Source organism: Podarcis filfolensis (genome assembly GCF_964270895.1).
Source record: "Podarcis filfolensis genome assembly, chromosome: 15".
NCBI classification, from domain to species: Eukaryota; Metazoa; Chordata; class Lepidosauria; order Squamata; family Lacertidae; genus Podarcis; species Podarcis filfolensis.
The window spans coordinates 20,083,394-20,096,060 of NC_139618.1; the positions used below are offsets into that span (position 1 = coordinate 20,083,394).

General features: G+C 46.9%; 1 protein-coding gene across 6 annotated transcripts in view; it reads right to left on the reverse strand.

Moving 5' to 3' along the window:
* Nucleotides 1-12,667, reverse strand: part of IGSF9B (immunoglobulin superfamily member 9B) — a 119,588-nt gene that overhangs the window by 11,858 nt on the left and 95,063 nt on the right. For 3 of the 6 annotated variants that reach the window (XM_083588313.1, XM_083588312.1, XM_083588316.1), the window contains exons 13-18: nucleotides 11,812-11,987; nucleotides 11,008-11,234; nucleotides 9,680-9,764; nucleotides 8,730-8,891; nucleotides 7,170-7,215; nucleotides 5,015-6,646 (exon numbers count right to left, since the gene is read on the reverse strand). In XM_083588313.1, the coding sequence (XP_083444439.1) occupies nucleotides 5,015-6,646; nucleotides 7,170-7,215; nucleotides 8,730-8,891; nucleotides 9,680-9,764; nucleotides 11,008-11,234; nucleotides 11,812-11,987 (2,328 nt within the window). Of the gene's footprint in view, nucleotides 1-2,613; nucleotides 2,660-4,125; nucleotides 4,493-5,014; nucleotides 6,647-7,169; nucleotides 7,216-8,729; nucleotides 8,892-9,679; nucleotides 9,765-11,007; nucleotides 11,235-11,811; nucleotides 11,988-12,667 lie in introns of all 6 variants that reach the window. The other 3 variants (XM_083588315.1, XM_083588314.1, XR_014542072.1) reach the window with 2 other exon arrangements.

Below are 12,667 nucleotides of genomic sequence, written 5' to 3' on the forward strand. Positions count from 1 at the left end.
AATGTTGAGTGTGTGTGTTGTACATACAGCCCAGATTAAAAACTGAAAAGAGGGTGATGACAATGCAAATCAGACCAGGCCATGGCTCAGTGGCACAGTCTTTGCTTTGAAAACAGAAGGTCCCTGGCTCAGTTAAACAGTTCAGGTAGCAGGTGATGATAAAGACTCTCCTCCCAAGATCCTGGAAAGCTGCTGCTAGTCAGAAAGGACAATCTGGGCTAGAGGGACAAATGGTCCAACCTGATTCAAAGTGGCTTCCTATCTTTTGGTCATGTGATCTACCAAGGCAGGAAATGGGGAGCATGTGGCCCTCCAGATACTGCTGTTGAGGCTACACCTACCATCACCCTCACCATTGGCTGGGGTTGATGGGAGTCCCAAAACATTTGGAGGGTGCCAAGCTGCAAAAGACTGCAGTAGGTGGTGGACTAAGGGGCCTGGTATAGCAGTCCCATCCAAGCTGCCACTGGGTATTAATGGGCCTTCCATTGGGGAGGCCTAGAATAAATCACCCAGGATCTTAAGTGTAACTTGGCCTGCAGTTCCCCTGGCATGACCTTGTATTGAACTCCATTCCCCAGTCCTCAGAAGACGGCACTGGGTTTTTTATGTTGCAGAAGAGAGAGTCATCCAGAGACACTGACAGCAATGCTCCAGATGCCTGTCCAAATTTGTCTGCATCCCCGCCATGGAAGTGAGCTGATCTAAGGCGTCTGCACAAATCTCATAAACCATGTCCCTCTTCAGTTTTTATGGCTCCATAAAACAGTGGGGTTGTGTGTGTGTGTGCTTGCGGGTGGGGAAGACTGTATACTGACCTGGTCATAAAGTGCCCAGCAACGCTTCACCCACTGACAACTTTACAACCCCAAATCATAAAGCTATCACTTGCCTCTCTTCTTTATGGAGTCTCTTTTTAAATAACAACAGAGTATGCAGTCGCTTATCATCTGCCGGTTTTCACACAGGGCAGAAATGCCCAGCCTCTCTCGTTTAAGAAGAGACTCCTAGTAGATCAATGTTGCAGGACATAAATCAGTGCCTGCACAATTTGTGGTCATTTTTTGGGCAAGCAAAGCCAACCAGGCCTTTACAGCAGACTACTAGGGGTTCTGTCAAAGCCCCTGCTTTTGCTATTTTGCTAAGAAGAATGGTGAGAACAAAGAGTTTTCATCCAGTATTTGGAATGTTGCCACGCAAGGCTGGCGGTTTGAGATTTTATCAGTGGGTCTCGTAGACCCTCCAAGTGCCTCTATTTTCCAGGGAAAGTCCCAGATTTACAGAAGCCATCCTGGTTTCTGATTTGATCCTAGAATGTCCCACTTTTCCTTAGGACATCCCTATTTTCATTGGAGAAATGTTGGAGGGGATGGAATAGGATGTTCCTATTTTCATTGGAGAAATGTTGCAGGGGATGTCTTTATTTTCATCAGAAAAAAGTTGGAGGGTATGGTCTTGCAATAGGCTCTTCCTGCTCCTGACAGTCAAGGTGCGCAGCTCTCAAGGCCATGACACTTATTTTGGCACCTGAGACAGAACATCCCAAAACCCTGCTTCCTGTCCCCATCACTAAAAATAATTATAAATGAAATACAGGCATCTCTCAATTTATGCAGCGGTTTTGTTCCAGGTTTCCCTGTGTGTAAATAGAGCACCCTGGAGAGTCCTCCTGGCTCACAATGAGACCCTCCCCAGAGCCCAAAGAGGGTCTGCTGGTGAGCCAGGAAGATTCTCCAGGGTGCTCCACATTTCCAGGTTCCACTTCTGGGTTTGTGGCATGTTGCATGTGCACCGTCACATCAAATATAGCATGCATAAATGGGGAGTTAGCAGTTTGCTGCCCTTTCATGACACCCAAAATCAGCTGCCTGAGGTGGCTGCCTCACTCTGCCTAATGGTAAGGCCAGCCTGCTCATTAAGTATGGGGAAGAGATGGGTAATATAATCTCATACACAGCAAGCTATATGGGAGGGTCTCTGAAGAACGGGGTTTGGAACTTCTGACTGGTGTGGCGGTTAAAAGTGTTAGGCTAGAACCTTAGCTCACTGCTTCAGTCACATTACTCCACTTAATATCCATTTATTGTGGTCCTTCTTGGTGATGGGGCACACTCTTGAGGAGCAAGGGGGCAGCAGGGGGGAGGTCTGAGAGGTGTAAATGACTTTTTAACTTTGAAAAGCTGGTATCACTGGATCAAGTTAATTAGTTTTGTTGAATTAAGTAAACTAAATTGGATTTTGGATACATGTTCAATTTATTGTTACTAAGGCAAACTGCTATTCTGAGTAATGCTTTCTATAGAGTAGGGGGCACTGGGGAAGAGTTTATGGAATCAAGGGGTCAGTGGCCCAAAAAAGTTTGGCTGATATAGAGTCTGTGCTTATAGAGAGAGGGAGATGTACAAGAGAATGGGGAAACCCAAAAGCCACAGAGACTAAGTGTGCAAAGGTTTGTCCTGGATTTTGCAATACCTTATTCCCCTTTAAAGGAAATGTATAGATATATAGATATATGTTATTGAAAAGAGCCCCCCTCCTTTGGAATCCCCTCCCATGCCCCTCTCCCCAACCACGCCCCACAGCACCATCCTTCCAGACATTGATCGCCCTTACCTATTGAGCTGAGGAGTGGCTTGTCTCGACAACACTGCCCAGATAGCTGAGATTAATCAAAAACAAAGCAGTTATCAACACCCGCAAGGAGCCAAGCTCCACAAGACATCAGCAAGTCAAACGGAGGAGGAAAAAAATAATAATAAAATAAATCCAAAAGGAAAAGTGAGGGGGAAAGAAACCGAAACACAAAAGAAGCAAACAAACAATGCTGGAAAAACAAAGGGGGAAAAGAAATGGAAACAAAAGAAAGGATGGCGAAAGTGTATAGAAGGCATGGCTTCAAAGCACAGACAACAGGGCGCTAACACAGAGAAAGCTGCAGACCTGCAGAAAGCTTCAGGCTGCAGACCTGAAGCCAGCTCAACATTCATTTCCTCCTTCCAGGGAAGCCTGGGAACTGCAGTTGCATGAGGAGGGTAGGGCCAGCCTCAGCATCAAGTAGGACAGTGAATGGTTTGGGGGTACCATTAATGGGGAGCAATTTGACACATTGAAATTAAATTTGACACACTTGTGAGAGGGTAAAGGTGGGTTAGGGATCTCTTAACAGGAAGTGTTTTCAGCAGAAAAACCACTACAATTCCCATGATTCTTCGGGGGAAGTCATGGCTGTTAGAATGGTATGAAGTTTGAAGTGTGGACATGTCCTCTAGAGTAGTGTTCTTCAACCTTGGATCCCCATATGCTGTTGGACTACAACTCCCATCATCCCCAGCCAACTAAGCCAATTGTCGGGGATGATGGGAGTTGTAGATCAACAATATATGGGAGCCCAATATTCAAGAACACTGCTCTAGAGTGTCCTAATATGTTCCCATATGTGGTCTTTGAGTGGAAGTCTTGGATCCATTAGGTTTCAGATTGTCTATACAAGCATAGGTTTAAAGTAACAGAGGTTGCTTTCATTTTGCTAGTCATTTACAGTGCCCTTCAGCTGTTTAGCGCAAAGACATGTCTCCTATCCCTTGGGTCCAGTCTCCTGAAGCAGCAACCAATAACTTGCTAAATGGGTCTCCAAAGACTTAAGTGCTTCCAGGTACCAGAGAGTATAGGTAGAATGCAAGGATGTTTGGCAAAGGGGTGAAAAGCCAGCTTCCCACGCTATACTCAAGTCTCACACCTTTGCTCTACAATGACCCTACCACAACCACTGCTTGGGTTCACATACCAGGCTGACCACACAGTCTAACCAGCCCACCCTTCGTTCCTTGCTTGCTGTTGAGTCACTTCTCCCTCCTGATCCAAATTGATCTACACATGTTTCCATCAAGCCATTTGGGCGGGGCGGGGGGCAGGGTACCACCACTCATTTCCACAACGCTGGGGGATCAAGAGAGGGGGCAAGGGGAGTCAAACTCCACTACACGGAGAACAAAAAAATTGTTTGAACAAAGACAAAAGGATGGAAGGAGAGCGCACCTACAGTTAGTGTGAAAGACAGAGGTGTGGGGAGGAGAAGGAAGAAACGGAAAGAAAGAGAAGACGCTTTGCCTGGTGCAACCCTGGTACCTGGAAAACCAGCTGCTGGAGGTAATTGGCCAGCTGCAATCCCTTGCATGGACAGGATCCGAGGGTGCTGGCGGCTTCCTGATTTGACTTCTGTGTGTTTGGGGTAGATTTTGACTTTTTTAATTTTTTGGTCCTCTCCTTACAAGCTGTTCATGTGGCTAATGTCTTTGTTTCTCTCGCCTCGCCCAAGTCTTGTGGGTGGGGCTGCAGCACCCCTTTTGGAGATGTTGTGGAAAAAGGCGGCTTGTGCGGCCATGTTTCGTTCATGGAAGATGACAAACCCTCTCGGGGGGTAAAAGAAGGATGTGAAGAAGGCAAAGAGCGGGCCTCAAGGCCTTAATGTCCCAGGAAAGTAAACAGCCAGGAACTAGAAGAGGAAAATACTGGTAATATCTGGGGCTCGCTGACCCAGTTGCAAAGCGAAAAGAAACACCACCTGAACCTACAGTTTTTAGACATTTGGACACCCTCTTCATTTCATCCCGGCACGTGACTCCCAAACAAAAATGAAAGCTTCAATATTTTTATTTCTTGTGATGGGGGAGGAAAAGGGAGAGCCCTTGAGCTAACCAACAGTACACAATTCCCAACAGTCCCAAAGGCCAGGGACCCTATGGATCTAATCGCCCATGCTGAGGGGGTAACGGACATTGGCAGGGGGTGGCCCAACACTGCAAAACTTGACTAGGGAAGGGAGGGGGGAAATAACACTAGAAATCCCAGCTGGAGGCCATCTCCAAAAAAGTTGCTGCAGCGTGCCTCGACATGGATTCAGGTGATGGTGGCAGGGGAAGAAGTTGTGGGGAAGGGATGGGAGCAGGTGAGGCGGGGAGGGAGAGAGAGGCTGGGGGGGAGGGGAAGCAGGCAATGTCCACACACACACACTTACCCCGAACTGGTTGTCGGTGTCGGCTCCGGCCTAAGAATGTCCTCCCCTCCCCTCCTCGGAGAGGGGATTTGTCCGAAGACGTCTATGGGCTCCACGGGCAGGGAAGGGCACTGAGGGGGGGGATAGCCGGTGGCCAGAGAAGTGAAAGCCATGGCTGGCCGGAAGCTGGGGCTTCCTCCCCGGCTGCTCTGGGCAGGGGATCCTGTCGACGGGGTGGACTTGCGGGAGAAGCTGACGGCCGCCGGAGGCTGCAGAGTGATCTCAGACATCTCCGCCTGGTGGATGAGGCCCGGCCGTGGCCTGGCCCGCGCCGTCAGCTCTGGGGAGCTGGTGCGGGAGCTGAGGGGGCTCTGGGTCAGGGGGGAAAGCCTCGAAGGTTGTAGCACCACCTGATGTAAACTGGGCTCAGCCCTCCTGGCTTGCCGGGGGCTGGGCCGAGGTCTGGGTTGGGGGTCGTACCACCTGGTGTCCAGGCCAAATGTGCTTGTGCCGCTGTGGCTGACTGACTCGGACGGCCCATGGTAAGGCAACACAGGTATGCCCATGCCTTGACTGGTGTGTCTTAGCTGCCCTTGACTCGCCATTGGTTGCATAGGTTTGTCCTGCCATTTGGCGGCGGTGGGCATGGAAGGTTGGCTTCTGCTTGGCGACTTGCCAGTCCAGCTCTTTGGTGCCTCCAGGGCCAGCATGCCAGGGTAGGATGTGGGGACCTGGAGCGAGGAAGGTGGTGGTCCCCTAGGAAGACTGGCCTTTGGCTGCAGGCTCTCGGCCATTTCGCACTGGTGGAGCTGGTGGGGGAACATGATGGGAGACGATTCCAGGCCGCTGAAAGGGAACTCGGCCCTGCCCCATGGCTCGGGGGACCGGCCCCCCGTCGGAGTCTGGGTCAGGGGCAGCGTGCTGTTGGAGGCGTTCTCTCCATTCTCCTCAGGGATGGTGGCATGGCCAAAAGGCCCCTCTGGGTGCAGAGGAGGGGAGGACATGACAGAGCTGAGGGGGCTGACCTCCGGCATGTAGAAAGGCGGAGGGTCCATCTCGCCGGGGCTGCTGCTGCTGAGGTAACCGTAATACGGGCCGTGGTGGAATGGCCTGGGGGCAGGAGGCCTGGCCTGGCCAGTGGCTTGGAGGCGGCTCTCCATGGTGCCCGTCCCCTCCAGGCCCCGGTGAAACCTTGGGCTGTATGCTGGTGGCTGAAGGTAAGACTCCTGGCTGGAGGAGAGAGGCGTCAGCTGGGACTTGAGGGCTGTCACAGAGGCAGGCATCACGGGGTCGTCGTTCTCTTCATCGGACTGGCGGAACTCCGGGTACATGTCCGTCTCCTCCACAAAGGGGAAGCCCTCTATCCGGCGGGTCTTGAGGGAGGGCTCCATCTCTGAAGGATCCATGACAAAACGGCCGTCTGGCCCGCGGCTGATGAGTTCAATGGGGGTGGTCGCCTCAGCTTCTGCCTCAGCCTTGGAAACACTGTACTTCTTGCTGCTGATGGCCCGCTTGGTCTTCTTGTAAAGGGAGAGCTCCTTCTCCTTGCTGGGGCTAAGCATCCGCTTGCCAGGTGGGCCCTGGTCATCGGAAGATTCGGAGGGCGGACGGAGCGTCCGGATGCTCTCGGGGCTCACTTTTCCAGAGGACAACCTGTGCCATATAAAGGGGGGGGCATAATTTTAATAATGGATCACAGAGGAGACCAAGGTCTGTAGTTTGCTTAACATCACAGTTTGAGTAAAAGGATGTATGAGCACTAAATAACATAAACCCCTTAACTGGATGTAAAATGAATAAGCAGAAGTTAGGGTGGGACATGTGGGACATCATTATTAATATTACTTCTCCTTTGCAAAGGCCACATTCATGTCATACGTTTAAAACACCACAATACCACTTTAAACAATCATGGCTTCCCCCAAATAATTCTGGGAGATGAAGCTTGTTAAAGGTGCTGAGAGTTGTTAGGAAACCCTTCTATTCCTACATTTCTCAGGGTGGTTTAACCATTTAATCCATCTTCCCAGGGAACTCTGGGAAGTGTAACTCTCAAGGGGAATGGTTACTTTTAACTGATGATTTCATAGATTTTCTTCTGTTGGTGTTTGTTTTGTTTTGTTTGTTTGTTTGTTTTTGTTTGTTTGTTTGTTTTTTACAACACACAGATACTTACGGAGACTCTAAACTCTTCCTGCAATGGGTTATTGAGAGAGGAGGGTCTGGAAAATATAAATGGTGTGTGGGAGAAATAATTAAAAGAGTTGAAAGGACAACATTGAATGAGGCACCCTATTTCTTACTTTTCCAACAATGAAAAACAGAACAAGAAGCTCACCCTTGCAGCCAGTGTAAGCTGGGTATCCCCACCATTACAGGATGTTCACAACATTAAATGTTTCTCCACATGACCAGATGCTGCTGCATATATCATCATCATCATCATCTATTAATTTATACACTGCTTACATGTCAAAATGGTTTCTAAGCACTTTACAAGTATAACATCAATTATAAAACACACACACACACACACACACATGCAATATGTGCAATAAAGCAATCCCATAAAAAACATTTGAAACATCCATCATTAAAACACACAAGAAAAAAAAGCCCATTAAAAATATTATTTAAACAAAACACAAAGCTCAAGCTCTGGGAAATGCTTGCCTGCACAGGTTTGTCTACAGAAGCCAGTGGAATGCCAATACCGATAGGGCCTCTTGTATTTCAGCAGGGAGAGCATGCCCTAACACTGCATATCAGTGTTTTATAGTAGCACTGCATATAAAACTAGCACATCAGGGAGAAGGCGAGGTCAACTCCTTTTTTCCAGACATCAAATGCTTTGTGGTATTATTATTAAACCTTTGGTCATGCGACACTCCACCCCACGATAGAACCTGACACTGTGGAAACAGGCCTTATCATTATATCTAGTGATTGTATCCAATGTCAGTCATACATTTAATAGACCCATTGAAATGAAGGGCCATGACTAACTTAAGCACATTAGTTTTAACAGGACTACTCTTCTTCTTCTTCTTCTTCTTCTTCTTATTATTATTATTACTACTACTACAATTTATTAACCATACTTTGCCATAAGGTTCCAGGATGGGATACAACAATTAAAACACAATGCATTAATATTAAAACACAGTATTACACAACTTAGCTGGATACTAAAGTAGGCAAGTGGGGGTGTAGAGAGAAATTTTAAGACCACATTCACACCATCCATTTACCGCACTGATATACCACTTTAAACAGTCATGGCTTCCCCCAAAGAATTCTGGGAATTAGTTTGTCCAGGGTGCTGAGACTTGTTAGGAGGCCCTTATTCCCTGCCCAGAGCTACCATTCCCAGAATGGCTCAACTATCAATTCCTCCTCACAGAAAACCCTGGAAATTGTAGCTCTGGGCAGGGAATAAGGGCCTCCTAACAATGTTCAGAACTTTTAACCAACTGTACCTTCCAGAATTCTTTGGGGAAAGCCATACATGTTTAAAGTAGTATCATGGCACTTTAAATGGATGGTGCAAATGCGGCCTAAGTTTGGCGGAGGGAAAATAGTTTGAACACCTATTCTGTGCCTAGAAAAGCAAGTGTCTTGGAATGCAGCATGTTTATCCCAGAACTATTTCCTCAAGATTTCAGAGGATAAGGCTGTCTTGACGCCTAGGTGATTATTGCCTTAATTTTCCAGGAAATGCAAGGTACAGACTCACCTTTTTTGCGCTTCAGTTTCCGTTTGCGTTGCTTGTTGACGAAGCAGGCAGCTAGAGTGCTGAATAGGATGGCAGCCGCGAGGAAGCAAATGGTGGCAACTATTCCAGCCAGCACAGGCCGGGCCAAGCCTTCATCAGTCAGCTCTGGCTGTGGAAATATGTCTGGGAGAGATAGAGAATAGGGGAGCCTCTTAAGACACTGCTACTGGCACTTGTTCTGCAGGGAGACCGTCAGAGTAAGAATAAACCAATGGAATTACTTCCATCATCTCTTTTGAGGTCACATCATCACATTTGAGGAGATTTCATTGGAAAATGGTTGATGCTGCCATGCTGTGGTAGGCAGTTTTGAAGAGGTTTGGACAACAGTCAACATCTCAAACACATCTCCATGTTGGGGGGGGGGGCGGAATAAGGCTTCTGGCACCTTGAACATTTAACAGGTCCGTTATGGCCCTCTAGAAGTTGATGAACTACATCTCCCATTAGCCCCAGCCAGCATGGCCAATGGTCAGGGATGGTGGGAGGAATGGCCCAACAAGTTCTGGAGAACCACAAGCCAGGAGCACTTCTAGTCCAGCATCCTGTTCTCACAGTGGCCAACTAGATGCCAAGGGAAACACATAAGCAGGATCCAAGCAAAATAACATTCTCCCCTCCTCAGAAGCACTACTGCCTCTAATAGTGGAGGCAAAGCATGGCCATTGTGGCTAGTAGCCATTGATAGCCTTACCCTCCTCTATGTATCACTAAGATTTATGCATTAAATAGTTGGGCAGAAAAACGCAACTGAGTTAAAATCCTTCATCTGGCAGGGAGGGCCAGGACAATTCCTCAGTTCTGAGGCCATTCTCAAGAAGGACCCACTCCTTGTGATGATCTTGCCCATCCACAGATTAGGTTTGGCTGGTGAAAAAGCTTAATGGAAGGTGGAGAAAGCACTTCCTTACCTGTGCTGGATACGCCGGCAATGTTGCTGGGTTCACTGATGAGGTCTTGCATGACAGCCAGAACTCTGAACTCGTACCATGTGTCCTATGGCATGAAATATGTGCATTATCAAACATCGCCTGACAACCAATGCTGACATTTATCGTGAAAAATGAATGCTACCACAAACTGTGGTCGACAGTTGGACTCAGTTTTTAATTGGAAACAGTATATTTTCCCAGTGGTGGTAAAGGAATTGGCTTTATAAATGCAGGGAGATTAGCCACTTTTAGTATCTAGAGTCATCAGGTTGTAACACTTGTAGTTAAGTCAGAAAACAGAGTATTCTAGGGTCTCCGAAGAGATAGTGAATGTATCAATTAAGCCCCCCAAATGGATTTAGTGGGTTTCCTTAGGGACCATTTAACACCAAACATATATACACACATATCACTTGATTACCTAACACTTGCTTCGTAAAACTGAATTCACAATACCATTTATACCCCACCTGTCCACAGTCAAAAGGGCCGTCCAGGTGGCTTATACTGGTAAAAATATATAACATAAAACTAAACATAATAAAAGAGAACAGAGAGAATTGTTATTATTTTTAAAATGGAGCACAGAGGATTACTAATGCATTGGTTCCACTTCAGAAGCAAGACCAGGTAATTTGCAAGTCCCAAATCCAGGGAGAAATTTTGATAAACGTAAGTTCTAAAATGGAATTTGGATGGGAATTTCAGAAGCATCCCTAGTTCGGAGAGATGGATAGTACGTCAACCACTCTTCTCAAATGAAAGAGCAGTGTGTTAGAAATTTTCACCATTAGGGCATCATTTCTGGTGCTCCAAAGGCCTATTTGCCAAGGAACCCTTTGCAGTTTTCTGTAGAACCTCTTCTACAGAAGATTTGGGACTATGCTCTGGGATAATGTTCTTCAACCTTCGATCCTCAAATGTTGTTGGACTTTAACTCCCATCATCCCTGACACTTGGCTAAGCTGGCTGGGGATGATGGGAATTGTAGTCCAACAACATCTGGAGACCCAGTCTTGAAGAACACTGTTCTAAGATGTACAGACAAGCTCATATGCAGCACTGCTCAGGCTTCCTGGAACCTCATTTTTGTCAGAGAGCAGCCTGGAACATACCCAACACTCCTCTGTGGCAGAACATTGCAAGGAAAGATAAACAGTTTGGGAGACAATTTGTCTTTCAGGGAAGCTTGTCTATTATTACTAGCCTTCTTATTAAGGAATTCCTATTAAGCTCGCACACTTAATTCACTCCAAGATTTCCCAGAAAGATCACCACACTGTAGGTTCAATCTGTCATCCGCTTACCTGAGTCAAATCCTTTGCAAAGAAGTCACTGTCACTCCCCAAGATGGCATCATCTAAAATCTCCCATCTTTCTCCAACCCGAAACTCCATAATATAACGGTCAATCGGAAAGCTATGATTGGCTGGAGGAAGCCATGACAATAGGACTCCTTGCTGCGTCCGATTGGCTGTTAGGCACCTTGGTGGAGTAACCAGCACCAGGGGTTCTGGAGTTGTGACAGGGAATGCTGAAGATAAAAAAAAAATGTTGGGATAGAAGGGGAAGGGGAAAGAAATATTTTTAAAACAGATGCAAGAAACCTATGGGGGGGCGGTGATGGGTCTTGTGTTTTACACTGGAATTGCGGCACATTTGCCAAAGTGTTTGACCACTTCTGCTTTAAAAGCTCTACTGTTTCACCCTTACTGTCCCTTATGCCCAGAATTTCCTCAGAATACCTGCTTTATGCCACCTATCCTGCTGCCCCTTAACTGCTTCCTCGAAGCTCTGCTCTTCCACGACACCTTTGGCTCAACCTTTTACTTTTACTGAGAGTAAGCACAGCACTAAATTTTCATGTGCCTCCCCCCCCCCCCTTTCTTAAGATGTCATAACCAAATTCTGCTTGGCAGTTCCTGAGATCAGTGAGAAGGTTTTTGTCTATGCTTGGATGCAATTAGACACCATGTTGAACCAGTTGGAGAACCCTTGAAAGCTTTCTGGTTTCTTAGAATTCCAGAATAACACTGGGTATGACGCTGCTAGTAATTCATTCTTTCGGTTTATGGAACCTTGGGTCATCAAAGTCCTCTTCTGAGTCTCACCTAAAGTATTCACAGTGACCACCTCACTGAAGGAGCTTGTGCCTAGCTTGTTTTGGGCCAAGACACTGAACTGGTAGGCAGTCTCCGGTTCTAGATTATCCATGAGGAACCAACTGGGCCCAGTTGGCACTGGGAAAGAGAGCCAGTCATGAGGTCCAAATTGTGCCCGCTTCATCCTGGCAAGATAGAAGAAAGACAATCGAAGGGGAGGGTTCTTTAGAGGGAAGAAATCAAAGAGAAAAAGGAGAACAAGAGAGAGAAAAGAAAAGTGTAGAAAGAGGAAAAAAGAGAGAGATAATTCCTTAATGAACAGTGGAGCTACTTGGGGTTGGATCCAATGACACCCAGGACTCTGCTAAATACAAAATTCTGCACCAACATGACGCACATTTCATAGCAAGGAATGCTTGATTCTGCGGCCAGACTCAATCCAGCTCATTTGCATTATGACTCCAGATTTGCATTATTTATTTTGCTCCTACTAGTTATATGGGAGGGGAAAATGAGACCTGAACCCCACACCCTCTGGCTTCCCATAGATCTTATTCAGAGACTCCCCTGATTCCTGCAAATGCAGCAGGTGTTGCCCACAAGCTTTCAAACCTGTTTTTAACCATCATATGGGCTAGAAACCTGATTGTTGATTTTAATGAAGGGTGAGACATCTAAGAAGTTGAATTCTGCACCCAACACTTTATGTAATGAGTTTCTTCTCTCGCTCTCTTCACACACACACACACACACACACACACACACACTCCTGCAATTTTGTACCACTAAGGTCTGTGCGCAAGTTTCTAAAGGCTTGATCTGTTTCCACAGCAGCAAAAGAGGAGGGAGATGTAATTTGGTTTTT